Below are 27,647 nucleotides of genomic sequence, written 5' to 3' on the forward strand. Positions count from 1 at the left end.
GCCAGTCAAATATTTTTGAATATTTTTTCCTGAAACAGGTAACATGGCTACGACGTTGGGTGCGTTTATACACCCGCTGAATTAGTCGACGCCTATATAAACTCCGCTGGCCCGTATAATATAACGCTGACAAAAGCTCTCTAGGGGTTTTTACTCCGAGCTTCGAGAGGCTTTCGAGATTGAAACTTATAACACGAGGCGTTTCTTGAAGTTTTGTGTCCGTGTAAAATGTGTGCTTTGGAAACTAAGTTTAAATTAAATTATATTCGACCGTCATGTTGGTGATTACGTGTTGTGTAAAACAAAGTTTACGCTTAGTCTTAACTTAGTTTAATCAAATTATTGGTATGGATGTATGTATAATGTTGGTTGTATGTAAACTTGTTTCCTATTTGGTTGATAAGGGAGTGTTGTTATCCTGTGGACTAAGTTGGCATTTTGAAGGTGTTAGAACCCTTTGTGGTTCGACGCCGGCGGCACCAGCGCCACACCTACTTCTGTCTCATAACAACAGTGTTAAACGCTGCTGTGTTCTGGTTTGAAGGATGTGGTAACGGAGACAAAGGCCAAAGGCGTTCCAGCTTAGTCCTTAGGGGAAGCGGCGCAACTGTAGCCGGCCTCGTCTGTCTAATCCTATCTGGGGTTGATTACAGATGTCCATGGGCAGCAGTAGGCACTTACGATCAGGTGGATTGCATGCTCATCTGCTACTCCTATATTATAAAAAAAATATCCAGCAGAGCTTTAGTCGGTAAGAGTCCTACCCTATACGCTCCTCCAGACGTGGATCCATGAAGATTTCTCCGTGTAAAAAAAGACTAACTTGGAATGTCTCATGTGCCTATGTACATTGCGAACCTGTTAAATTAAAATGAAAAATAACACTAATAGGAAGTAATGAATATCAAACAAATCAAAACCGTCACAAGATGCTTGACAGATGTTAAACGTCGTAAATAACATGTTTATTAACTTTCACTTTCTTTCATCTTTGTAGCAACAATCTTTCGCAATAGAGAAGCTCGTTAAGTTATTATTGGAAATATAATCATTACAATAAAAAATAAAACGTTGTAATATAATGTTAAATATTTTTTTTATTTACTTAAAATAATATCTCTTAGTAACAGAATAGATTGATAAATTTATTGTTAATTAAATCTCAGCTAATATGTAAAGTCTAAGCTAATATGTATGTAGAAGTGGCGTAAGTCTGTGGCGCGTCGCCACGCCAATAATCGGTCTTCAGTACCCTTACCATGAGTTTTTACGTTTTGACAAATATTACTGTTTTGGTATTTGTTTACGTATTTGCCCATACAATTTCCAATCAGCGCCCCTAGCGGATTGTATCAGAACTATAGTGTCTGTAACGTAACATTAAATGTCTAAATTGACAAAATGGCGCTTTATGTCTTGTCTCTCTTTTTTGCGAACACTTATTGTTACGTTTACTCAGTTTACTGAAGCAAACGGAACAGCATATTGGGTTAAGTAAACGTAACATAAAATTGTCGGATGTTTTAAAAACTCATGGTAAGGGTGCTGACCCGATAAGATGTTACACATCAAAATATGGATGGATTTAAATATATCGTCTCTTTTTTTTAGTTTTATGCGTGATCCCTAAGAAACTCGGCTCTTGATCAAGGGGTCCGAAGTTCAAATCTCAGGCACGCCCCTGATTTATCAATCTTATGTGCGTATTAGAAATGTGCCCAGTTGTGGGACTGTAAAGGGTTGACGATGATGATGATGATGTAATCCCTAGATTTTTAACTTCGAAATAACGTACATGTTTGTATATATTCTAACTATATCTACATATCACAGCATAGTTCTATAAAGACAAACTTGGGTATCTTACTCGAAACAAACAAACTTCAAAGCAGTTGGGTTTTTGATTAAGCTACGTGTAAAATAACAAGAAAGTAACTTTGAAATCACAAACAGTTCTCAAAATTTTGGTCATCTCAGAATTTGTAATTTATTTGAAAATTTTGCAAACGATTGTGATGCTATGTTTAATCAGTGTTTTTCTATTATGGTGGAACTTTTTCTATGTAAGAAAAACTTGCACCAGTAAAGTTCTATTAGAGATAGTGCCACCGCCACAGTTCACCGCCATATTGGTTAAAAGTCGGTCGCTCGATCGAAGGGTCTGAAGTTTGACTCCCAGGCACGCATCTCTGATTTTTCGAAGTTATGTGCGCATTACAATTTTTTTATCACATGCTTTAACGGTGAAGGAAACCATTGGGAGGAGAGGCCAATTTACTACCGTGAATGATTCGGGGCGCTATCATATCGGATTTTGTTATCGTTGAACTCTACTTTTGAATCTAGAATATCTGGATATACTGTACTATTTTCTGCATTTAGCTTGTATTTTGAGCGTAGCCTCCCAATGGATCGTATGCGTCTTTGACTCATAGCCTGAATAGGTTTGTGTCAAAGCCTTAAAGATCAAAAGTAGCCTATTTTTTAATCATAGAAGATACCATGCATGTTTTCGTTTGTGGGTAAGTAGCCTTTACTGCCCATGAACAACTATAATCAACCCCTAAATACGATTAGTGCCCTATTCGTTTAATATTAGTTTACTTGGTGGTAGAATCCTCTGTGGTTCGACTCCGGCAGCACCACCGTCACACCTATTTCTACCTCAAAACAGCAGTGTTTAACGCTGCTGTGTTCTGGATTGAAGGGTGTGGTAAGGGAGACAAAGTATTCCGAGGCGTTGTAGCTTAGTTCCTAGGGGTAACGGCGCATCTGTGGCCGACCTCAGGTAGGAATATCTAATCCTATCTGGGGTTGATTACAGATGTCCATGGGTGGCAGTAGCCACTTACCATCAGGTGGACTGCATGTTCGTCTGCTACTCCTATTATAAAAAACAAATTCGAGGTTGTCCGCAGACTCTGCTACTACTCCTGAGGACTAAGTTTTAATGCCTATATAAATGTAGGTACTTATTTATCACTTTAAACCAGAAAACAGCAATGCTTAACACACAACGAAGGTTTAGGAGTTGAAATACGCGTTCTACCTTGAAAATAAACAACAAACCGCGTATGTAGGTTACCGTGTGTTAATTACGGATCATTATTACCAAGATTTGCATACCTACATAGATAACAAACATATTTTCTCATGTCATACCTGTGATTACGCACGAGTACTCGCTATATCGACTCTTAACCCATTTACAAAGAGATCAATTTGGTTCGTTTAATTTTCACCTCTAAGTATTCATTGCTTCACTTATATGTGATTAAAGTACCTGTAAACTGTACCTTATAGTGCAGTTTAACGTTTTAAACCATTCGTGACCCCGTTCTTATCGGGCAGTTGCTATCGTGCGAATCTTATCATTTCGTTAGTAAGTGATACGTAGGCCTGTATCTGTTGAAAGATACGGTTTAGCTGAGCTTTTAAAACATTGTCCGTAAGTCGGCAGGTGCTAAGAATAGTTTTGTTGTTAGCCGATTGCTGTGCTACTGGGAATGGGTCTCCTCTCAGAGTGAGAGGGTTTTGACCCATAGTCCAACGCGCTGACCAAGTGCGACTTAGTGGGGGACCACATACCTTTCAGAGGATTTTCAGCGGTTTCCTCGCGATTTTTCCCTTGCCGTTAAAGGAAATGATAAATAATTTTCAATACGCATATAACCTTAAAAGTCAGAGGATATCTGGATTCACCAAAGATGTGATGATTCTTGTAGATTAAATTTTAGTTAAAACTCCTCTCGTCATCTATCTATCATACTTCGTAATATACTGTTAGGAAGTCTTCATCTTTGTATCTTGTTGAACTATTAAGCTTTCTTCTATCCTAATGCTGCTATGGTATAAAGTAGCAATTTATCTATAGTCTGTAAAATAAGAAAAATATTTGTACATTGTCTACACGTAGTATATTATAATTGACCATTTAACATTAAGCGTATTCCATGCTACTTACATCGCTTCAAATAAACCGTATATTTGCACATATATTGTTATCGGATGATATTAATAATCGAAATCTATCTATCTATCGATTTTTTACCTACCGGAGATCATTGTCCATCGTGTTGACACTGACCATTGTGAAGAAATTGTAAAATATTTGTATCTTTTGTAGGCCTAACTTTGGATAAATTGTTTATTAATAATGGGCGTAAAACAAACGTATGAAATCCATGTATATCTACGGATGATACAGATGTCTAGTACAAAGTGGAAGTGTTAGCACACCTGTATTAGCGTGAAACAGTGATAAAAAGTGAAAATTACGCCGCTCAGTCACGGCTATCCTCCACGCTTGCTTTTACCTGTCACTCTCAATGAAATCGCATCTCCCTATAGTCGGTGGTTTGACACACAGCGAAGCGATACTAGGCGATGTATCTATTGTCTTTGTCTTTGTTATTGTATAGTATTGAAGCGCTCACAGGGGATTTCATAAAACAATATGTTATTCAACAATAATCAACTGTTAGAGTATATCTTTGTCCAATGTTTTATCATACTTCCTTTACAAAAGTCATTGCAACAATCAAAAGATATATCAAAACTCTAAATAAGACTGAATATTCCAAATTTAAAAAACAGAGAAAGGATTTAATGAGTCACCTAAGTTATCAATACGCCGTAATCTGTACATGAATCACTGATATTGGATTGCAGCAAAAGTAAGAGTTCATTTACAAAAACAGAAAATTGAAAGTTATAGACAAAAAGTAATCTCCTATGCAATTTGTATTAATGTGTGGTCTACTTTTAAAGGACGATCCTTATATCTTTTTTAATTAGTTTTATCTCATCGTTACCGCTTAAGGGCGAAAAGGATACAATTTTTAATGTAAAAATACTTTTTGATATTTCCTAATTGAAATTCAAAATGTCCATTACTTCCTACGTATTTTGCATATATTAAAAAAAAAAACAAAACTAAAATATACATTGCTGTAAATAAACATTATTATCATTAAAATCTATCTACAAAACGAATGGAAAACATTATTTAGGGATAGTCCCGAATTTATGACATATCTGGCAACATCACGTCAACCGCTCACCTCCGCTACATTCATAGCATAAAAGGACATTTTAAAGTAAAGTTGTAAAGACCGTCCGTGTAGGCTTCAGGCGAAGAATGGGCCCCTTGTCTCGTCCCGACTGTTTGTAAACAAATGGGGGAGGTTAGGGACGTGGGCTATGTTGGGCGATGAAACTTGTTCTATTTGCTCATTAGATGACAAGTTTTAAGTAACTATAATGACTCCGATTTTGAACCCTTCGTGTTGTGACTCCTAAAGCAGTATCACCTATTTTTGCCTATCGGCAGCATTGTTATACGCTGCTGTGTTTGGATTTGAAAGATCTGACAAAGGGAAGATACTTAGACTAGGTATTCCAACTTAGTCTTCAGGGGTAGCAATGTATCCTACCTCAGGAAGGGCTCCAAACTTACCTAGTTTTAATAACCATCAGATTTTTCGACTGCATGCTCCTTTGATGCCGCTATGTCATAAAAATGTTTACTTAGAAACATATATTTCTCCGCTAATGCCTTGAATTACGAGTATCAGCTAGTTCCCTTCTACTATTTATTTATATTTTATATTTATATATTACTCCATGCAATGTTCATAAGCTCCAACCTGTTTATTTTTATTACCCCTTTGTCCCTTTATCCTAGTTTAGCAGAAATAGTTTCTACAGCGATAAGATTGCTTTATGTACATTGCAAACGATAAGTATTTTAATGCAGTTATGGTATAGAAGAAAGTATAATATTTGTATTATATGTCTAATATTCAAGCCACGGTACAGTCAACTAAAGATATTTCAAAAGGAAGCGTGTTTTTAAAGATTTGCGCCAGACTTCTTAATTTCCATTTTAGAACTTTCTTTTTAACCCTTCACACCTGTAGGATCCTAAAGAAGCCACCGGCCTAGATCTCAGGAGCGCATCTCGTGGACGATGGGTATATTAAATTACTACACTTAGTGCGAAAATTAATTTGAGATGCCTGTTACTTTCTTTTAAGTATTTTTAATAAAATTATTTTACATTGATTAACAGGTGTTTAAAGTAAATGAAATTAAATTGGTAGCGCTGAACTGCTGGTAAAATATCGTTTGGAAAACTTGCTAATGCCGGGAAACAGATAGATTCTCATAGTGAGAGGCCGTGTATAGCAGTGGCATAATAAAGGGTTGTTAATAGAATATTTTTTTGAAACATGAAAAAAAATGTTCAGACAAAACTATATAATTTTGTATAGCTCGTAACAATTAGTGAGACAGCAGCCTTATCCACATAGCGATAAAAAATCAAGCAACGAGGCATGGAAGAGCGGTTGCTTTGCTCGTGTGGTCATACACCAACGCACTCGCTGGCTGCGAATCAATCGGCTCGACGCTTCTGCTCCGGAGATCGTAATAAAAGCAGCATGATATAGTCCGCGTAAAATTGCTAGTCCGCACTGAATATAGAAATGAATTGCGTCGCCATAGCAAATTGTATGAATACACCTGCTCGCAACAACTTCAAAGCGGACTAGTAGTTTGGCGCGGACTTACCCTCCGTAGGATTAATGTACAATGTTATGGAGGGTAATGTTTTTCGTGCGTATGTATGTCTCATTCTTTGGCACGCTTTACAGTGTAAACGGCTTGACAGATTTTAACATGAGAGATGTTGTATTCGACGTAGTTGTGGGAGTGACTTTATATTACACCCTTTTCAGTTAATTATTTTTATGCAGTGGACTTTGTTTAGGACTTGACTTGATAATCTGTATAATCCTTTCTTAGTGGGTGCCTATCATAGAATGAACCCGTTGTTGAAATTTCATGGTTGTAGTTTCAGTAGTTCGGGATCTGCAATGATTTGTCTGTTATAGGGTAACCTTTCGCTTTTCTTTGTGTAGAAAATAGATAGATAATATTCATAAAAAAATCTTCAAAATGAATATACCTAATACCGTTTTCTACGCCAACTAAAGTCATCTCATATAATATCATTGATCTTTATGATTTTAAATTCATTGACCCAATATTACATCGTCACATAGTATCTTATATATTAGCTGATTACATTATGTTAAGAGGTGACAAGACTTCAGGGAACTCGGTCGAAGGTACTATACTAAGTTAATTGTGTAGGAAGCTGGGAAAGAATGAAGCAACCCACTTCCCGAAGGTGTCTTAAGAGGCCGAGTACTTAAGGGCTTGCTATATATATATATTACATTGTAGTTAAAAAGGTCGATGAGTTAGTGAATCGTCAACGGCTTTGTCTGCATTTTTTTACGTTATTAATGTTATGATGTAGTAACAAATTATTACTAAGATTATTTAATTTAAATACTACTAACGACATCTGTTGTGTACATAGTATAAACGTTGTTGATTCGTAAATAAATGTCAGTCGTTGAAAAGCAAAGTGCACGTTATTTCACAGGTTATGGGCAATCGTCCTATTTTTCTTAGTAAATTAATTTACAGTTTAAGAAAAGTGCTGAACTTTGTAAAAAAAATGTCTATGAGCTATATCCAAAGTGTTCCCAAATTAAAAGGACGGCAAAATTATGACGAGTGGAGTTTTGCGGCCGAAAATCTATTGATACTTGAAGGAATGTTACATTACATCAAACCAATGGCGGCGGTCGAAAGAAAGCCAGAAGAAGATGCTAAAACAAGGGCAAAATTGGTTTTAACTATTGATACTGGATTGTATGTGCATATTAAAGAAACATCAAGTTCGGAAGAGTTATGGAAAAAGCTCAAGAATATGTTTGATGATTCGGGTTTTTCACGAAAGATAACCCTATTGCGACATCTAATATCAATTCGACAAGAAAATTGTGATACAATGACTTCGTATGTAACGCAAGTAATTGAGACAGCGCAGAGATTAAAAGGCACGGGTTTTGCAATTACAGATGAATGGATAGGGTCATTATTGCTCGCAGGTTTGCCAGAAAAATATAGTCCCATGATAATGGCCATTGAACACTCGGGTATTCAAATTACCACAGATACCATAAAGTCAAAGCTAATTGATATGGAGGTTTCAAATGTTATCGAGACAGATACCAGTGGCGCTGCATTCGCTGCGAAAAAACCGTACTGCAATCGAAAGAACACAATGAATCCTAATAAATATGGCACGACGTCAAATAAAGTGACAGATGAAAAGAAGACAATTACATGTTACAAATGTAAACAAATTGGTCATTTTAGAAATAATTGTCCATTAATGCAGAAAAATAAGCAAAGCAATGCATTTAGCGTGGTATTTTTGAATGGAAAATATAGCAGACATGAATGGTACGTTGATTCCGGCGCAAGTGCACATATGACGGCGGTAAAAGATTGGATAAACAATGCAAATTATTCGCCGAGTTTATCAAGTATTACTGTTGCGAACAATACAGTTGTGCCAGTTTTGTGTTCTGGAAACGTACAGATAACGACGGATTATAACTACGAAATCACAGTTAAAGATGTGCTATGTGTGCCGAGTCTAACAACAAATTTATTATCAGTGAGCGAATTGATCAAAAATGGAAACAATGTAGTTTTTGAGCAAAGTCACTGTTACATACGTAATAAGAATAATGTGTTGGTAGCAACTGCAGTGTCTACTAATGGTGTTTACAAGCTTCAAACTAAAGAGGCAGATTGTTGTTTAGTGGCACAGACGTCAGTATCTGCGAAGATGTGGCACAGGAGGCTAGCACATATTAACAGCGGCGATTTGAATAAGATGAAAAATGGAACTGTGAATGGATTGACATTTGATGGTACTAGTGACATGACGAAGGATAAATGTGTAATTTGTTGCGAAGGTAAACAGTCAAGACTACCATTTTCACGTGTCACAGAAAGGAGTACTGAGACATTACAGGTCATACATGCAGATGTTTGCGGTGCAATGGAAATAAAATCCATTGGAGGAGCCCGGTATTTTCTATTGTTTATAGATGATTATAGTCGTATGACTTTCATATACTTCTTGAAGAATAAAGATGAAGTATTTACTAAATTCAAAGAATTTAGAATGATGATTGAAAATCAACAGAATAAGAAAATAAAGATTCTACGCACGGACAATGGTGGTGAATTTTGTAGTAAAGAAATGAAGAATTACTTGATAACAAATGGGATTATTCATCAGAAAACCGTTGCTTATACGCCGGAACAAAATGGTGTCTGTGAAAGGGCCAATCGAACAATTGTTGAGAAGGCAAGATGCATGTTGTTTGACGCAAAGCTCGGTAAACAGTTTTGGGCTGAAGCAACAAACACTGCTGTATATCTTAAAAATCGCTCTCCAACTTCAAGCCTTGAAAATATGACACCATATGAAGCGTGGTACAAAAAGAAACCAGATTTAAGTCATGTTCGTCTGTTTGGAAGCCCAGTGATGGCCCACATACCCAAAGAGAGAAGATTAAAGTGGGATAAAAAGGCCGAGCAATACATTCTTGTTGGCTATGCAGACAATGTAAAAGGATATCGTGTTTATGTACCAAATAAAAATGAAATCATCATAAAGAGAGATATAATAGTCATGGAGGGAAAAGAGGATAGTGAAAAAATGGAAGAGAAGGCTATATGGATTCAGAATGAAGAAAAGAACTTGATTCAAGGAACTGATACAACTCATGATTCACAGGAATTAGGTGAAGAGAGCAGAGATTCAGTGGGGGACAATACCTTGATGAATGAATCTCTGGCCAGTACAAGTTCTGATTCATCGGCTTATGTGGATCCATATGAGACTACAGAGAATACTTCAACAGACTCAGTTATACCAACAGATATTTCAACAGGTGAGTTACAAGCTCTAGAAGACGTTGAAGTAGTTGAGAATAAGAGAGTGAGACGTCCACCAAATCGCTATGGATATACAAACATGTGTACTTCAAACGACTTGCCAGATGCTGAGGATATTGACTTCTCTGAAGCGCTGCGTGGGCCTGAAGCACAGCATTGGAAGCTGGCCATGCGTGAGGAGCTACAGGCATTTGAGTACAATGAGGCATGGGATCTCATAGATGTACCAAGCGATAGTTCAATAGTGCAGAGCAAGTGGGTTTTTAAAAAGAAGTTTGATGTTAACAATAAAGTAAGATATCGTGCTAGATTGGTGGCAAAAGGTTTTTCACAACGAAGAGGTATTGACTATGAGGATACCTTCTCCCCTGTTGTAAAACATTCTACCCTAAGAATGCTATTTGCTCTATGTGTACAATGGGGTATGGACATAACACATCTTGATGTGACTACGGCGTTTTTAAATGGATACTTAAAAGAAAACATTTGTATGGCTATTCCTGAAGGATATGAATGTAAAGATAAAGGTAAAGTTTTAAAACTTAAGAAAGCTATTTATGGGCTTAAACAATCATCTTTAATGTGGTTTGAAAGGGTGAAAGATTGTTTAGATAGACTAGGTTTTAAAACAAGTTCTTATGAACAATGTTTATTTACAAAATTAAGTAATAATGTTAAATTAATTGTAGCAGTATATGTTGATGATTTTTTGATTTTCTCTACATGTAAAAATGAGACAGAAAAATTGATAAATTCACTACATGCAGAATTTAAGATAAAAGATCTAGGTTGTGTAAAAAACTATTTAGGTATGAGGATTAATGTAAACAAGAAGTCTAATACTATAACAATTGATCAACAGCAGTATATAGAACAATTGTTATTAAGATTTGATATGTCTAACTGTAGATCAATAGATACTCCTATAGAATGCAAGCTAAATCTTGAAAAAGCAGAAAATTGTATAACAAATGTGCCTTATCAAAGACTTATAGGAAGTTTAATGTATTTAGCTGTCATGTCTCGACCTGATATTTCATATTCCATTAGCTACTTAAGTCAATTCAATAATAGTTACAACGAAACTCATTACAATCATGCAAAGAGAATATTAAGATATTTACAGAAAACTAAACATTATTGTTTAAAATACAGTAGAGATAATTTAAATTTAAAAGGCTTTGTTGATGCTGATTGGGCTGGTGACATGTTAGACAGGAAGTCTTATACTGGCTTCTGCTTTACCATGTGTGGGTCTGTGATATCATGGCAGAGTAGAAAACAGAAGACAGTTTCGTTATCTAGCACACAAGCTGAATATGTAGCATTATCAGAGGCAACTAGAGAAGCCATATATTTAAGAAATTTGTTTTACGAGATTACAGGTAAACTATGTACTGTAACATTACATTGTGATAACCAAAGTGCATTGAAATTGGCAACTAGTTCACAATCGCCCAATAGAACAAAACATATTGATGTACGTTATCATTATGTCAAAGAAGCTATAAAAAATAATTTAGTTAAAGTTATGTATGTATCGACTCAAGATATGCCTGCAGATTTATTGACCAAAGGCTTATTTTCAAATAAACATCATAAATTCTTGGAAATGATAGGTCTTGTTCCTCAGTGAGATTTTGTTTTATTTAGTTAAAGAATTTATGTTTTTAAGTTTATTGTAATATTTCGTTAAGTAGGGGTGTTATGATGTAGTAACAAATTATTACTAAGATTATTTAATTTAAATACTACTAACGACATCTGTTGTGTACATAGTATAAACGTTGTTGATTCGTAAATAAATGTCAGTCGTTGAAAAGCAAAGTGCACGTTATTTCACAGGTTATGGGCAATCGTCCTATTTTTCTTAGTAAATTAATTTACAGTTTAAGAAAAGTGCTGAACTTTGTAAAAAAAATGTCTATGAGCTATATCCAAAGTGTTCCCAAATTAAAAGGACGGCAAAATTATGACGAGTGGAGTTTTGCGGCCGAAAATCTATTGATACTTGAAGGAATGTTACATTACATCAAACCAATGGCGGCGGTCGAAAGAAAGCCAGAAGAAGATGCTAAAACAAGGGCAAAATTGGTTTTAACTATTGATACTGGATTGTATGTGCATATTAAAGAAACATCAAGTTCGGAAGAGTTATGGAAAAAGCTCAAGAATATGTTTGATGATTCGGGTTTTTCACGAAAGATAACCCTATTGCGACATCTAATATCAATTCGACAAGAAAATTGTGATACAATGACTTCGTATGTAACGCAAGTAATTGAGACAGCGCAGAGATTAAAAGGCACGGGTTTTGCAATTACAGATGAATGGATAGGGTCATTATTGCTCGCAGGTTTGCCAGAAAAATATAGTCCCATGATAATGGCCATTGAACACTCGGGTATTCAAATTACCACAGATACCATAAAGTCAAAGCTAATTGATATGGAGGTTTCAAATGTTATCGAGACAGATACCAGTGGCGCTGCATTCGCTGCGAAAAAACCGTACTGCAATCGAAAGAACACAATGAATCCTAATAAATATGGCACGACGTCAAATAAAGTGACAGATGAAAAGAAGACAATTACATGTTACAAATGTAAACAAATTGGTCATTTTAGAAATAATTGTCCATTAATGCAGAAAAATAAGCAAAGCAATGCATTTAGCGTGGTATTTTTGAATGGAAAATATAGCAGACATGAATGGTACGTTGATTCCGGCGCAAGTGCACATATGACGGCGGTAAAAGATTGGATAAACAATGCAAATTATTCGCCGAGTTTATCAAGTATTACTGTTGCGAACAATACAGTTGTGCCAGTTTTGTGTTCTGGAAACGTACAGATAACGACGGATTATAACTACGAAATCACAGTTAAAGATGTGCTATGTGTGCCGAGTCTAACAACAAATTTATTATCAGTGAGCGAATTGATCAAAAATGGAAACAATGTAGTTTTTGAGCAAAGTCACTGTTACATACGTAATAAGAATAATGTGTTGGTAGCAACTGCAGTGTCTACTAATGGTGTTTACAAGCTTCAAACTAAAGAGGCAGATTGTTGTTTAGTGGCACAGACGTCAGTATCTGCGAAGATGTGGCACAGGAGGCTAGCACATATTAACAGCGGCGATTTGAATAAGATGAAAAATGGAACTGTGAATGGATTGACATTTGATGGTACTAGTGACATGACGAAGGATAAATGTGTAATTTGTTGCGAAGGTAAACAGTCAAGACTACCATTTTCACGTGTCACAGAAAGGAGTACTGAGACATTACAGGTCATACATGCAGATGTTTGCGGTGCAATGGAAATAAAATCCATTGGAGGAGCCCGGTATTTTCTATTGTTTATAGATGATTATAGTCGTATGACTTTCATATACTTCTTGAAGAATAAAGATGAAGTATTTACTAAATTCAAAGAATTTAGAATGATGATTGAAAATCAACAGAATAAGAAAATAAAGATTCTACGCACGGACAATGGTGGTGAATTTTGTAGTAAAGAAATGAAGAATTACTTGATAACAAATGGGATTATTCATCAGAAAACCGTTGCTTATACGCCGGAACAAAATGGTGTCTGTGAAAGGGCCAATCGAACAATTGTTGAGAAGGCAAGATGCATGTTGTTTGACGCAAAGCTCGGTAAACAGTTTTGGGCTGAAGCAACAAACACTGCTGTATATCTTAAAAATCGCTCTCCAACTTCAAGCCTTGAAAATATGACACCATATGAAGCGTGGTACAAAAAGAAACCAGATTTAAGTCATGTTCGTCTGTTTGGAAGCCCAGTGATGGCCCACATACCCAAAGAGAGAAGATTAAAGTGGGATAAAAAGGCCGAGCAATACATTCTTGTTGGCTATGCAGACAATGTAAAAGGATATCGTGTTTATGTACCAAATAAAAATGAAATCATCATAAAGAGAGATATAATAGTCATGGAGGGAAAAGAGGATAGTGAAAAAATGGAAGAGAAGGCTATATGGATTCAGAATGAAGAAAAGAACTTGATTCAAGGAACTGATACAACTCATGATTCACAGGAATTAGGTGAAGAGAGCAGAGATTCAGTGGGGGACAATACCTTGATGAATGAATCTCTGGCCAGTACAAGTTCTGATTCATCGGCTTATGTGGATCCATATGAGACTACAGAGAATACTTCAACAGACTCAGTTATACCAACAGATATTTCAACAGGTGAGTTACAAGCTCTAGAAGACGTTGAAGTAGTTGAGAATAAGAGAGTGAGACGTCCACCAAATCGCTATGGATATACAAACATGTGTACTTCAAACGACTTGCCAGATGCTGAGGATATTGACTTCTCTGAAGCGCTGCGTGGGCCTGAAGCACAGCATTGGAAGCTGGCCATGCGTGAGGAGCTACAGGCATTTGAGTACAATGAGGCATGGGATCTCATAGATGTACCAAGCGATAGTTCAATAGTGCAGAGCAAGTGGGTTTTTAAAAAGAAGTTTGATGTTAACAATAAAGTAAGATATCGTGCTAGATTGGTGGCAAAAGGTTTTTCACAACGAAGAGGTATTGACTATGAGGATACCTTCTCCCCTGTTGTAAAACATTCTACCCTAAGAATGCTATTTGCTCTATGTGTACAATGGGGTATGGACATAACACATCTTGATGTGACTACGGCGTTTTTAAATGGATACTTAAAAGAAAACATTTGTATGGCTATTCCTGAAGGATATGAATGTAAAGATAAAGGTAAAGTTTTAAAACTTAAGAAAGCTATTTATGGGCTTAAACAATCATCTTTAATGTGGTTTGAAAGGGTGAAAGATTGTTTAGATAGACTAGGTTTTAAAACAAGTTCTTATGAACAATGTTTATTTACAAAATTAAGTAATAATGTTAAATTAATTGTAGCAGTATATGTTGATGATTTTTTGATTTTCTCTACATGTAAAAATGAGACAGAAAAATTGATAAATTCACTACATGCAGAATTTAAGATAAAAGATCTAGGTTGTGTAAAAAACTATTTAGGTATGAGGATTAATGTAAACAAGAAGTCTAATACTATAACAATTGATCAACAGCAGTATATAGAACAATTGTTATTAAGATTTGATATGTCTAACTGTAGATCAATAGATACTCCTATAGAATGCAAGCTAAATCTTGAAAAAGCAGAAAATTGTATAACAAATGTGCCTTATCAAAGACTTATAGGAAGTTTAATGTATTTAGCTGTCATGTCTCGACCTGATATTTCATATTCCATTAGCTACTTAAGTCAATTCAATAATAGTTACAACGAAACTCATTACAATCATGCAAAGAGAATATTAAGATATTTACAGAAAACTAAACATTATTGTTTAAAATACAGTAGAGATAATTTAAATTTAAAAGGCTTTGTTGATGCTGATTGGGCTGGTGACATGTTAGACAGGAAGTCTTATACTGGCTTCTGCTTTACCATGTGTGGGTCTGTGATATCATGGCAGAGTAGAAAACAGAAGACAGTTTCGTTATCTAGCACACAAGCTGAATATGTAGCATTATCAGAGGCAACTAGAGAAGCCATATATTTAAGAAATTTGTTTTACGAGATTACAGGTAAACTATGTACTGTAACATTACATTGTGATAACCAAAGTGCATTGAAATTGGCAACTAGTTCACAATCGCCCAATAGAACAAAACATATTGATGTACGTTATCATTATGTCAAAGAAGCTATAAAAAATAATTTAGTTAAAGTTATGTATGTATCGACTCAAGATATGCCTGCAGATTTATTGACCAAAGGCTTATTTTCAAATAAACATCATAAATTCTTGGAAATGATAGGTCTTGTTCCTCAGTGAGATTTTGTTTTATTTAGTTAAAGAATTTATGTTTTTAAGTTTATTGTAATATTTCGTTAAGTAGGGGTGTTATGATGTAGTAACAAATTATTACTAAGATTATTTAATTTAAATACTACTAACGACATCTGTTGTGTACATAGTATAAACGTTGTTGATTCGTAAATAAATGTCAGTCGTTGAAAAGCAAAGTGCACGTTATTTCACAATTAATAATCAATCTATCCATTGTTTGCGTAACAAAGATCGAAATTTGACAATTTCTACCTACCTTCAATTAATAAATCAATCTATGATATGTATTACCTACCATACATTGACATTTAACAATTTCCGCCTACAAGAATTGACAAATTTCATTATTTGCTAGGTAAATATTGGGTACATTGCTTTTTAATATCGGGCTTAAGACGGTTTGTATCGACGATCAGGTGAGCTCAGTGGTTTGATCCTCAGTTCGATGCTCAGTAGATCGAACCTGACACGCAGAACGTGTCAGGTTCGATCTCCGACAGACATCTAATTGATGAATATGGATTTCTGTTTTTTGTCCCACTGTTTTTGTACTCGTATTTTAGTTTGACCATGGCTCAGACATAAAACGTGTCAAAATAAATATTGATGTATCAAGTTATATCGACAGTAACATAGCCGCACAGAAAGCACCGTTCCCTTAAAAATATTCTATAGTAAATATTATAATTTTGTTCGCTCCGGCCTATATCTGACACGTTCAATGTGTGTCTTCAATGGCTTATCGAATAGAGAGACGTTTGAAATAAACTTCTTACTAAAACTAGTATTTAGGGTCGTCTATAACTAGATAGATAACTTTAAGTAGAATTAAGTTAACCACATGCCGATTGCAAAGTTTAAATTATGTTTATATTAGTGAGTAATAAAACTGTATAGCTGTGATTGATCCATTATAAATCGTATTTATAGTCAGAGAGCATGCAACGGGAATGTCGTGTTGAACCTAAATGGATTAATTCGATACAAGGTTTTATATAAGGTCGCTTATAGGGTGCATGCACTTACGATGTTAGGATTTGGATTGTAAGTAACTAGAACTTAGTATTTTTTTTAATTTAGTAGCAGACGTGCTTACGATTTACCTGATAGTACCTTACCTTACCATCAGGTAAGGTAGTAAGGAATCAACTTTACTGACCGTTTATGGAATTATTTAAAAAAATAATAATATTAATAATGGTTTCAGCTGTGTACACAAAGCAATTATTTTACCAAGTAACATTTTTTGCTTTATTGTGATTTAAAGTTTTGGAAAACATTTTACTACAATTCAATTTTATTTTTCACGAAAATTGCATTCTTTACACAAAAATTACATTTGCAAAAGAAATTCATTTTACAGTAAAAAATGTATTTATTTTCACTTTTTAAAATATTTTATACCATTTCTGATTTCAATTGACAAGAGAATTTCATTTTACATTAAAAAAAAAACTTACAATTTTACATTTAAACACTTCACGGAGGTACGCTGTAACTATTTTAACCCTTTTCTTGTGAGTGGCCACGCGTCTGCGATCGATCAACGTCTAATTAATTTAAGGTTTATTATAACCCTGCGCTGCGGCCACTTGACACCAAGTAAACTCCACGACTGTTCGTAACGTGACGCATATATCATTTGTTCGCCTTTTTAATGTTAATTAATATATTTAGCAGCTAATGGGTATCGGGTCGATGTATTAAAACGTCTAAAATAAAAGTGCTACAAATATTTTGAATCCTGTTAATGTAAGTAAAATATTTACCGCACACATAAAATTTATAATAAGTACTTATAATACTGATCTAATTTCTTTATAAATGAAGATCTAAAATTGACAATTTCTCCCTACTAGAAATGGTAAAATTTTGATCTTTAGAAAGCAAAAATTGGACAGATCGATTATTAACAACGGACGTTAATCAACTACAGTAGGATTGCTAATCTCTTGTGTTCAACCAAATATTTTGTTGAAGTTTTCTTCGTGGATTTAGTTCTAGACAATCATTTCTTACTAAGTCAGTGTTGATTAAGAATTAATTGACACGTGAAAAGTGGTAAATGTCAGCGGTTCGATTAGGGCGCCGCCCGCCCACCCATTTCTGCTATAGCAATGCTTGCGCGGTTACTGTGTTATAGTTTAAAGGTTAGGATAAACCTATTTATGGGAAATTTTACAATTTAGACCTTGAAGAGTAGGGGATATATTGTTGGCTTTTGGGCTATTTTTAATTTGGAACGAGCAATGTCCAGGTGACGAAGAAACGTGAAATGAACAGCATTTTTGTTGTATATAATTTTTATGGTTACATCAAAAATTATCTTAATTATCTTTCTTAAAGTATTCTAACTTAGTCTGCATTGTAGTAAAGAAACTGTTGCCATTGACGGGAGTAATTACCTACCATCAGGTGGACTGCATGCTCGTCTGCTCCTCTTGTATTATAAAAAAAACTAGAGAAGTATGATTGTTATCAATCAGATCATAAGTCGTAGCGTTACCGGTTTCAGGTTCGACGTGTGGCGCGAGTTCCCGGACCGGATAGTGGGGTTTCCGTCGCGGCTGCACGTGTGGGACAACGTGACCAGCTCGTGGCGGTACCACAGCGAGTGGACCAACCAGATATCGATGGTGAGATGTCTTTTTGTTCTTTTTTGGCGAATTTTTATTTTATCTGATTATACAATAAATGTACACTTACGATTTAGATGCGATTAATGCGAATGTGTGTTTGTTTGCTTGCTACCCTTTCACGTTTTAAATACATAATCGATTGTTATGAAATTTGTTCTCACGTTGTCAGGGAATCAGAAAAGGACATGGGGTAAATTTTATTCCGACAAATAAATAGTTATAAAACTTTGCCCGCGAAGCCGCGGATAAAAACTATTTTATATGTTTGAAGTAACGAACGAGTACCTGATGGTAAATGGTCACTGCCATCAATAGACATCAAATATGTAAGAAAGTCCATATAGGACAAGTTCTTCCTGAAGCCGATCATAGACGCGTTGCCACTACCGAAGACTGAGATTGTCTCATATGTAAGGCAGCCGCATGTGTACGTAACATAAGGCTAAGACAAGACTGAGATTTGAAACAAGGTATTGTCCGCGCCAAACTGCTAGTCCGCTCTGAAGTTGTTGCGAGCAGGTGTAGTCATACAATTTGCTATGGCGACGCGATTCATTTCTATATTCAGAGCGGACTAGCAGTTTTACGCGGGCTATACAGATATAAATGAGCTGCAAGTCCATTAGTTATTTCTAAAACTATGTTGGAACGCATTAGGCGTTATAAACGAAAGGATATAAAATACGTCTTTTGTATTCTTTAAAATAAACCTGGTTATTAATAACTTGCCCACTACTTCTGTAAAATAAATATTCGAACTCTCCAAGTAAACACAAACTTAATATAAAAAGTTAGATATACTTAAAGAGCAAATGAATATAAAAGTAGATAGTGAGTTATTCAGAAAGTTTTTGTTCGTGACCCGAATAATTTGAGATCTCTTATTTCATAAGTTAGTTTCAAATTTCATTGTTGGATGATTTTCTATCCCTTCACTTTGTTTCTTTTGTTAACTTTAAGTTACTCTTTCGGGAAGTTTCCGATACTGAATCTATTTTACGGGTTATTAATAGGACAAGGTGTATAATTACGAGTAAATGGAGCTTCGAGTAAATGGGGGATGCTAGGGGCTGTTCTGTCGTAGTGGCATATCACTTAAATAGGTAGCATGTGACGTCATACTGTACATTAAATTAGAGATCATATTAACTACTTTTAGATATTAATTAAGTAAAGGAAAACATAGCGAGGAAACCTACATACCTGAAAGATTAGAAAGAAAAGTACGGATAGATATTTCAAATGAACCAATTCACAGTTAGTCACCATGATGGGCCTAATCCGTCCGTGACAGCAGACCTTTGCCCAACAGTGGGACAGTAACAAGTTGATAATGAATAATGTAAAATGGTAGAACTCTTCCGTTAGACTTCGATGCTCCCACTACCATATCTATTCCTGCTGTTTGAGGCTGTTTCAGATGTCATTTAGATACATTTTGAAGCGTTCTGTCTTAGTCCTAAGGATTAGCAACGTGGTGTTAGTGGTCGATTTTAGGTTTTTCGAGGGTTTTGTGTGACAAAAGGAAAAAAAACGAATGAAGGTAATATAAAGAAAATTGTATTCTTGTAACTTGGATGAGATAAAAATGTTAATTTCCTTCTTTCTGAAGAAAAATAGTTTTCTCACAACCTTCAAAATTGCCTCGAAACTAGTCCAAGAGTCAACCCATTACGTCCACGAAGTTCAATTGGTTGAAGTTTGCATGCTATCGAAACTTGGTAGGCTATTTGGGTCTGGAATTTTTCGCGAAATATAGCAATTTCAACAGTAATATTCGAAGGTCGGTTCGATTTCAATCAAACGTTCAAATCAGTGCGCCGTTTAATAGCTAATGTACTGAAATAGACCTACTTTTAGATGGGTTTGGTAAAGGCTCAGTGGTACTTGTTTATTATATTTTATATGTAAAAATATAGAGATGCAAAAGTGATTTTGTGTAACATTTGAAGAACGAACGAGAGACTGAGAGTCAACTTGATAGTTAATGAGCACTGCCGCCCATGGAAATAAATTTGTACAGGAAGAACCTAATTAATGATCCAAAATAATTAAAGAAAATTTTGCTTCTATCAAGTTCGTGTCATAATTGTTACTGAATTGGGTATCACATCATTATACAATGTAACAAATACAACACGCGAAAAATTTAAACTTTACGTGCAATATTGTGAAATATAAAAATTTTGCCCACTTTTTTTAACATCAACAATCTTACACCGACGTTTAGACCGATCAATAAACAATCAAAAACTTTGGCATCTGGCTTAAACAAGAACAGTTTTAATAATGGATCCATTAGCAAGCAATTTCAGGCAATTTCCGTCTGGCATTTTTCATTATTTCCATAGTTCCTAAGGCCGCGGTGATTCGCTCAACTATTATGGATCCACTATTGACTAGATAACCAAGGGATATTGACGGTCTCTATGTGACTGATGCGAAGGAAAAATAGCGGATGTTCATGTAGTCATTCTGGTATGAACAACTGATAGAATTGGAGTTCTTTAATCAACTAGAAAGGATAGATAATCAAATTTCTCTAGAAACTGTTGAGATACATCGTCGCCTTTCCTAGCGTGTGTCACATCACTGGTGACAAAAATAAAAAATGTTACTCTGCTCCACGGTTTGCAACGTTTGACAATTGTTGTTTTCCGATCATAGATTAGTAAAGATACTTCGCCGCCTTGAAATTGAATGAAGCCACAAACGGCTTATTAGTAAGTTCTTCTTTTGAATTCTTGACAAATAAAAACATTGTTAGAGAAAATTTACAATAAATAACTAATACTGCGTAATTAACATAATAAATAAATAATTATTTCAAATATTTCAGGGACATTTTAGCACGGAGACATGGCAAAACTTTTTTACGCAACTAACCAATTCTCAAAACTGGATACATTTTCTTGTTAGGAGAGAGTAATCTTTACTAATCTATGTTTCCGATTGACAATTAAAGAAAATATTCTTCAGTAGAATGGTGGAGACTGAATTGTAATCGTGACTTCATTTGAAGGTGTTAGAACCCATTGTTGCCCGACTTCAACCAGCGCCTATTTCTGCTAAATAACAACAGTGTCTGCTAAATACCGCTTGAGTTACGCTTTGAAGGGTGTGGTAAGGAAGGCATACTTTCTGAGGCATTCCAAATTAGTCGTTTTTGATTGCGTTCCACGTTGCCTAATTTTCCCGATATTAATATTTTCTGAGGAAACCGCCCAACAGTGGGACAGTAATGGGTTGATGAAACACAATGTGCGCAAATTGTTCCAACCTTCGCTCAGTTTTATCAACGTCGCTCATCTTAATGTCAGTTTAAGAGCTGTTGCTCATTGTCTCGTATTAAAGACCTTGGTTGTAATATGCTTTGATTTTGTTTACGTTTTGTAACACGTCACTCGTCAAAACGTATTACGTATAATATTTTCAAATTTGGCTATTCAAGTATTTTCAGAATAAAGTCAACTATTTCGTAAAGTCCTTTAAAAGTCGTTATTAGTAAGTCGAAATTAGACGTTTACGACTGTATTTGGAGTTCTCTATATAATGTCTACAAAAGGATTACGTGTGACATGGGTACCATGAGCTGGCAGAGCAATATACGAACACCCAAAACCTCTAGGTCTGGTCTGGCAGAAGCCAAAATTCATTGCTTGGATATCTACCTGGCCCAGGTTTGAACCCAGAACTCTTGCTGGTCGGAACGGTATTCTGACACTGCCACGTGCCATGCCAGGTCAGCGACCATTTATTTCAGATTGTATCAATAAATCTATTAATAATTTTGTTTATATTGAATAATCGGGTACAATATTAATAACATAATAAAACGCATGTTTCAATACAAACATGACGAAAGTTACTAGGTTTATGACGTCACTACGTTGTATGCACGTAAACGTTCTATTTTAACCCGTAGACGGTTGATAGGTAGTTCGTGAGGTATAATTTACTATATGGAGCTGATATGTGGAGTGTATATGTGGTTTAGTCGTGATAGCATCAAATTGTGGTTAGACATTCAATTCTTGATGTTCAGTTTTGCGTCTAAACTTTAGACCTTGGATGTCTGATTGTTTCTTGGTCTGCATATATTTGATTTGTTCTATTTGGGAGTTTTGGAAATGATTGAATAGATTTTGACAGAATTTAGTATGAGGGAAAATAATATGGTACTATTCAATATTATATATTTTGAAGTTAAAGCAATTTTTAATTTTTAATAATCCTGCGTTGTGTCATACAATGTCCGTGTAGTGTCAGTGCAGATCTATTTCTGCCTTACATTAGCCAGCTAAGCGGTGTTGATTTCTGGTTTGAAGGGATAAACTTATAAGTACGACACTTTAATATTAAAGTAGCAATAACAATAGTAGAAAAGACTTCAGGTACGAGTCGAATCCTATCTAGGGTTGATTAGAAATGTTCAGTGGCCATTTAATGTTTGGTAGACTGCTCGTTTGACACTTCGATAAAAAGAGTGCCAGTATCAATATTTACACTGTAACCGCTCAAGAAATGAAACTATTACAAACCAAAAGAAGTATGTATTACAAAATTATTGGTACATACATCTATAACTTTAATATGCCATATTTATAAATTTAAAATAATGAAATGTACGAAGGGTTATTTAACGTAACCCTCCAGTGTAACCGTTTCCGTTACAAAAATTGTTGCGCCAATTTCACCACTATTTTCAACTCTCTTATGACGCAACTACAAATAATCTACAATGGTTTTCAGGTGTTAACCGGAGCGGCGTTCCACCACAAGATCTGGTCGTGGTACTACACGCACAAGATGCCGCGCGAGATCCGCGACTGGGTGGACGACAACTTCAACTGCGAGGACATCGCGATGAACTTCCTCGTCGCCAACGTCACCAGGAAACCGCCGATTAAGGTACATTGCGTTTCAGCAGTGACAGTCCGGGGTTTGAAACCCGGTAAGAGACTCGTTGTCCTCTACACTGGTTGCATTCCGTTGGAGATCCCAGACTACTCTTTGTAGCGCTGAGGATGGCCACCGGGGGGTTTTAGGGCGGTAAGAATTCCACATAACCCCGTGTTGCTCCCATGACACGGGGTACCTTTTGAAGGTTGGTGCGGTACGTTTTAGTGGTGATAGGCCAGGATTCGCATCTCGGGCAAGCATGATGGCCACTTACCATCAGGTGGACTGTTGGTGCTAACCGGAGCGACGTTCCACCACAAGATCTGGTCGTGGTACTACCAGAGTTAGAGATTCCGAAGTCCACTTCCTAGCACTGAGGATGGCCACCGGGGGGTTTTAGTGCGGTAAGAATCCCGCATAATTTTCTTATCGCCAACGTTGCCAGGAAACCGCCGATTAAGGTACGACGGACGTTTCAGCGGTGGTAGGCCAAGGTTCGAATCTTGAGCAAGCGTGACCTGAAATTGTGTGCCTCTAATGGTAAATTTTCCGTGACCAAACAAAATCATTTGTATAGAATAAAATGTGTATGAATGTTATGTATGGCCGTATTATGACGTTTCTGTTAAAATATTGTATAGTAGGACAATAACGGGTAATGATGATACGATATAGGTCAAAAAATAAGTTATGTATCATTTCGACGCAAGCAGCTATGTATCCAGGTGTTATAAACATTAATGTTTACATAACAATAAGAGCATTTACGTAAACGTTCAGTAGGATTGCGATTGATTTGCACTAAGCTGCCCTTGGTTTACACTGAATATCCGATAAATCGCGCTAAGCCTCTTACTACTGAAACAATATTACTACAATGTTGCTACGATCATTGGTAGTGTTGAAGAGTAACCTGTGTAATGGCCTGTAAAATGCTGCTGTGTTTTAGTTTATTAAGGAAACACCGTTTTTAAAACTTCAAATAGCATGTGAAGGTGGTAGAACTCTTTGCGATTCGAATTCAGCACCACCGCCACACCTATGTCTGCCTCATAACAACAGGGTTTAGCGCTGCTGTGTTTTGGTTTGAAGGGTGTGGTAAGGGAGACATACTTTTCCGAGGCTTCCAGCTTGTTCCTCAGGGGTAACGGCGCATCTGTAGCTTCAGCTAGGAATATCTAATCCTATCTGGGATTGATTATAAATATCTATCGGCGGCAGTAGCCACTTACCATCATGTGGACTGCATGCTAGTCTGCTAATTCAATCTTAAACTTAATCAAGACGTTATATGCATATTAATTTCTTTCCACCCCTAATTCCAGGTGACACCACGAAAAAAGTTCAAATGCCCCGAATGCACGAACACAGAGATGTTATCTGCGGACGCGAGACACATGACACAAAGATCCGCTTGCATAGACCGGTTCGCGCGGATCTACGGTCACATGGCGCTCAAATCCGTTGAGTTCCGCGCGGATCCGTTGCAGTACCGCGAGACAGGGGGTGTGCCGCATGTGTATCCGGATATCGGGGCCCTTTGAGGGTTTTTGGAACAACTAGAAGAAACAGTGCTAATAATAATCGTCGACTGTCAAAAACGTGATGACTGTCAAAATATTGCCTGTTAAAATGATTTGGTGACAACATTATGTGATGGCTGTCAACATTGTGGGTATTAAAGGCGTAGCGGACGAAGGGATACAGAGATCCGCATGCAGAAATATGACATGTAATGGTATCGAAGCAAGTCAAGATCAAAATAATAATTGTCAATATGGCTGTTAAAATGACAGTTATCAACTGCTGTTAAAGTGACAGTTATCAACTATCAGGCTGTTGAAGTGATTGCAATTTAAATAACGATTGAAAACGGAATGGATGTCAAAGCTAGATTGTAACTGCTGTCAAAATGGCAGAATTCAAGGAAATTACGGATTGATGCCAAAGGCGTTTAATTATAAATCTAAAACGGGACGGAGGCAAGTGAAGTGATTCGCAGGAAAATAACGATTTATCGTAGACACATATTAAATTAACAGCTATAGTGATAGTGACGGTGAAGGAAAATTCCAGTTTGCAAAACGCCATTAGTAGTTTGTGTGATGCTTTCCACTTTACCATCATAACGACCGTGGTTCCAAATCACATTGAACACACTTGCGGTCGTGATAGTGGTCAAATGGAATACGAAGATCCATCCATCTGTCGTTCGTATAGTATCGAGTGACGTCACCATTGAATGAATGACAATTCGTGTTAGTGATACAGGAATGATGAAAGATTCGGTAAGTCATCAGGCCCTCTAGAGATGAACAGTGCCGGCTATTTTTAACTAGAAAATAATTAGGGTTCCGTGCGTGTTAGACGCGCGAATGTGGATTTGCTAGATTGATTTGTAATTATTGAATTACGTGATTTTGTATTGCATAATGTGTATGGATAGATGCATTTAGCCACGTTTTGTGGTTCGGCTTAGGGCCCTGATAAGGGTTGGTGGAATGGACAATAAACAATTGTAAGGCTGTCGCGGAGTAATGGGTTCGTCCCCCAATACCAGGGTATGTAGATTTAACTGCCAATTTTAGTTTTTCCCTTCAATCGTTGTGGAAAAATCCGTGCATCGTGAAAATTAGTCTTAGATGCTGTATTTATGTTTTCTGTGCCATGAACTTAATATTGACCCTGTTTAGTATATGTGACGATCAATTTTAACGTAATAAGTCGTAGCATATGTCCATACATAACCATACTATATAATATTTCCTAACGGCCGGCCTCAATAATCTACTAAAAGTTAAACTCGATTAGCTAAATCAAAGTGATGCCTGTCAATATGATGAATGTCACATTTCATAATATTTCCATGTTTATAAGTTATGTTTTATAAGGGGTAACAAGAAAACATTCATAATTTAAATATATATTTACCTATGGATTTTTTTTATAAATTGAAATATTCACGCTTTCCACCTGGTAAGTGAATCTGTATCGCCGATTAAGATCTGTTATCAACCCCAAATGTGTATTTGTATTTATTTAAAGGTTCTTTATATTATTGTCATTCATGACATACATGATCGATTCACAAATATCATTGCCACATATACTAAGTACGGCTATAATTTATGAACGTTTCACGGATTTTTCCCCACACTGCACACGGCGGTTATTCGGAGGTATTTTAATACTCTAAGTATTGAATTCGACGAAATATAAGTATTGTATTGAAATTATTTTATTTCTAACTTATTTTGTGTTGTGACGATACTAACGCCTCTAGTGATGTCAATTTTAGATTTAAATTCCCTTAGACTTGGTTATATCGAGCTTCGGCCTGTCCATATTGTAATAGAATTTAATAAACGAAGATACATATTTTATGTCTAGATTTGGCAAACTTAAATTTCAAATAAAAGTTAGTATCCCTCTTCACGTTATATTTTTCCGTGAAGCTTGACAACTGTCATAGAGCCTATTTCAATATGATTTTAATACAATTTTGGGTTTCATTTGTTTTCTGTTGTCACATCTAGACATATAATATCTTTGTGCTAAAGTATGGTAGCATTCAAGTATTACATTCGGTAAATTTTTAGATACATAGTATACTGTATAACCCAAATCATTCATAGCCAAATATATTTTTCTTGAGATAAAATAAAGACACATTCAACTTTGTCAGAAAATATTAATAAAAACATATTCTACAATACGTAGAATATGTTTAAGAAATCATCATTTCTTAAACATATTCTACGTATTATGGGTTTAAACATTGTTAAATAATTAATATATTAGTTTCAACTTATAAGCGATTCAAATGTCAAATAAAATAGTAATTAGTGACAAATAATGTTCGCCGACTATCACAGTACCAAACAAGTGATTAGATGTATTCAAATCAAACAATAAATACAATAACATATTATTTATATCCCCCAAACCTATATAATACTTGAATGCAACCATACATTACAACAATTTATTTATAGATCTTTTAATACATGGACACTGAGTGAACTATACACCTTACTTATCTACAATAATGTTTTGAAGTTTTTGAACTCTCCTGAGCTTTTGAACAAACTTTGTTTAACATCATTTTGTACTTGGCACGCTATGAATCTGACATATCTATATCTATAATTAAGAATAAGAATTTGCTATGAATTAAAGTCAATTATATTTGATTCAGATATTGTGGAACTTTAGATATAGGAAGATATATTTTATTGTCCACTATGATCAAAATTTATTTATTTATTTGAAATAAATGAATATAACAGAATTCTAGTAATAATAATGATTAATAATTTATTATTCTGTGCAAATAACATACTATATAAAATTTAAATTTAAATTGAAGCCATTCATATTTAGTTTTCGCTA

The 27,647-nt window shown here is 35.6% G+C and overlaps 1 protein-coding gene across 1 annotated transcript in view; it reads left to right on the forward strand.

The window, feature by feature from the left end:
- The window catches only part of sotv (exostosin glycosyltransferase sotv), a 67,521-nt gene extending 41,497 nt beyond the window's left edge, over positions 1-26,024 (forward strand). Inside the window, exons 5-7 of the mRNA XM_073076803.1 lie at positions 18,230-18,350; positions 23,106-23,264; positions 24,581-26,024. Coding sequence (XP_072932904.1) covers positions 18,230-18,350; positions 23,106-23,264; positions 24,581-24,799 — 499 coding nt within the window. The 3' untranslated portion in view covers positions 24,800-26,024. The remainder of the gene's footprint in view (positions 1-18,229; positions 18,351-23,105; positions 23,265-24,580) is intronic.
- The last annotated feature ends 1,623 nt before the right edge of the window (positions 26,025-27,647 follow it).

The sequence above is a fragment of the Epargyreus clarus genome, unplaced genomic scaffold, assembly GCF_041222505.1.
Source record: "Epargyreus clarus isolate Ecla_fem2 unplaced genomic scaffold, WU_Ecla_fem_2.2 ptg000009l, whole genome shotgun sequence".
In the NCBI taxonomy this organism is placed as follows: domain Eukaryota; kingdom Metazoa; phylum Arthropoda; class Insecta; order Lepidoptera; family Hesperiidae; genus Epargyreus; species Epargyreus clarus.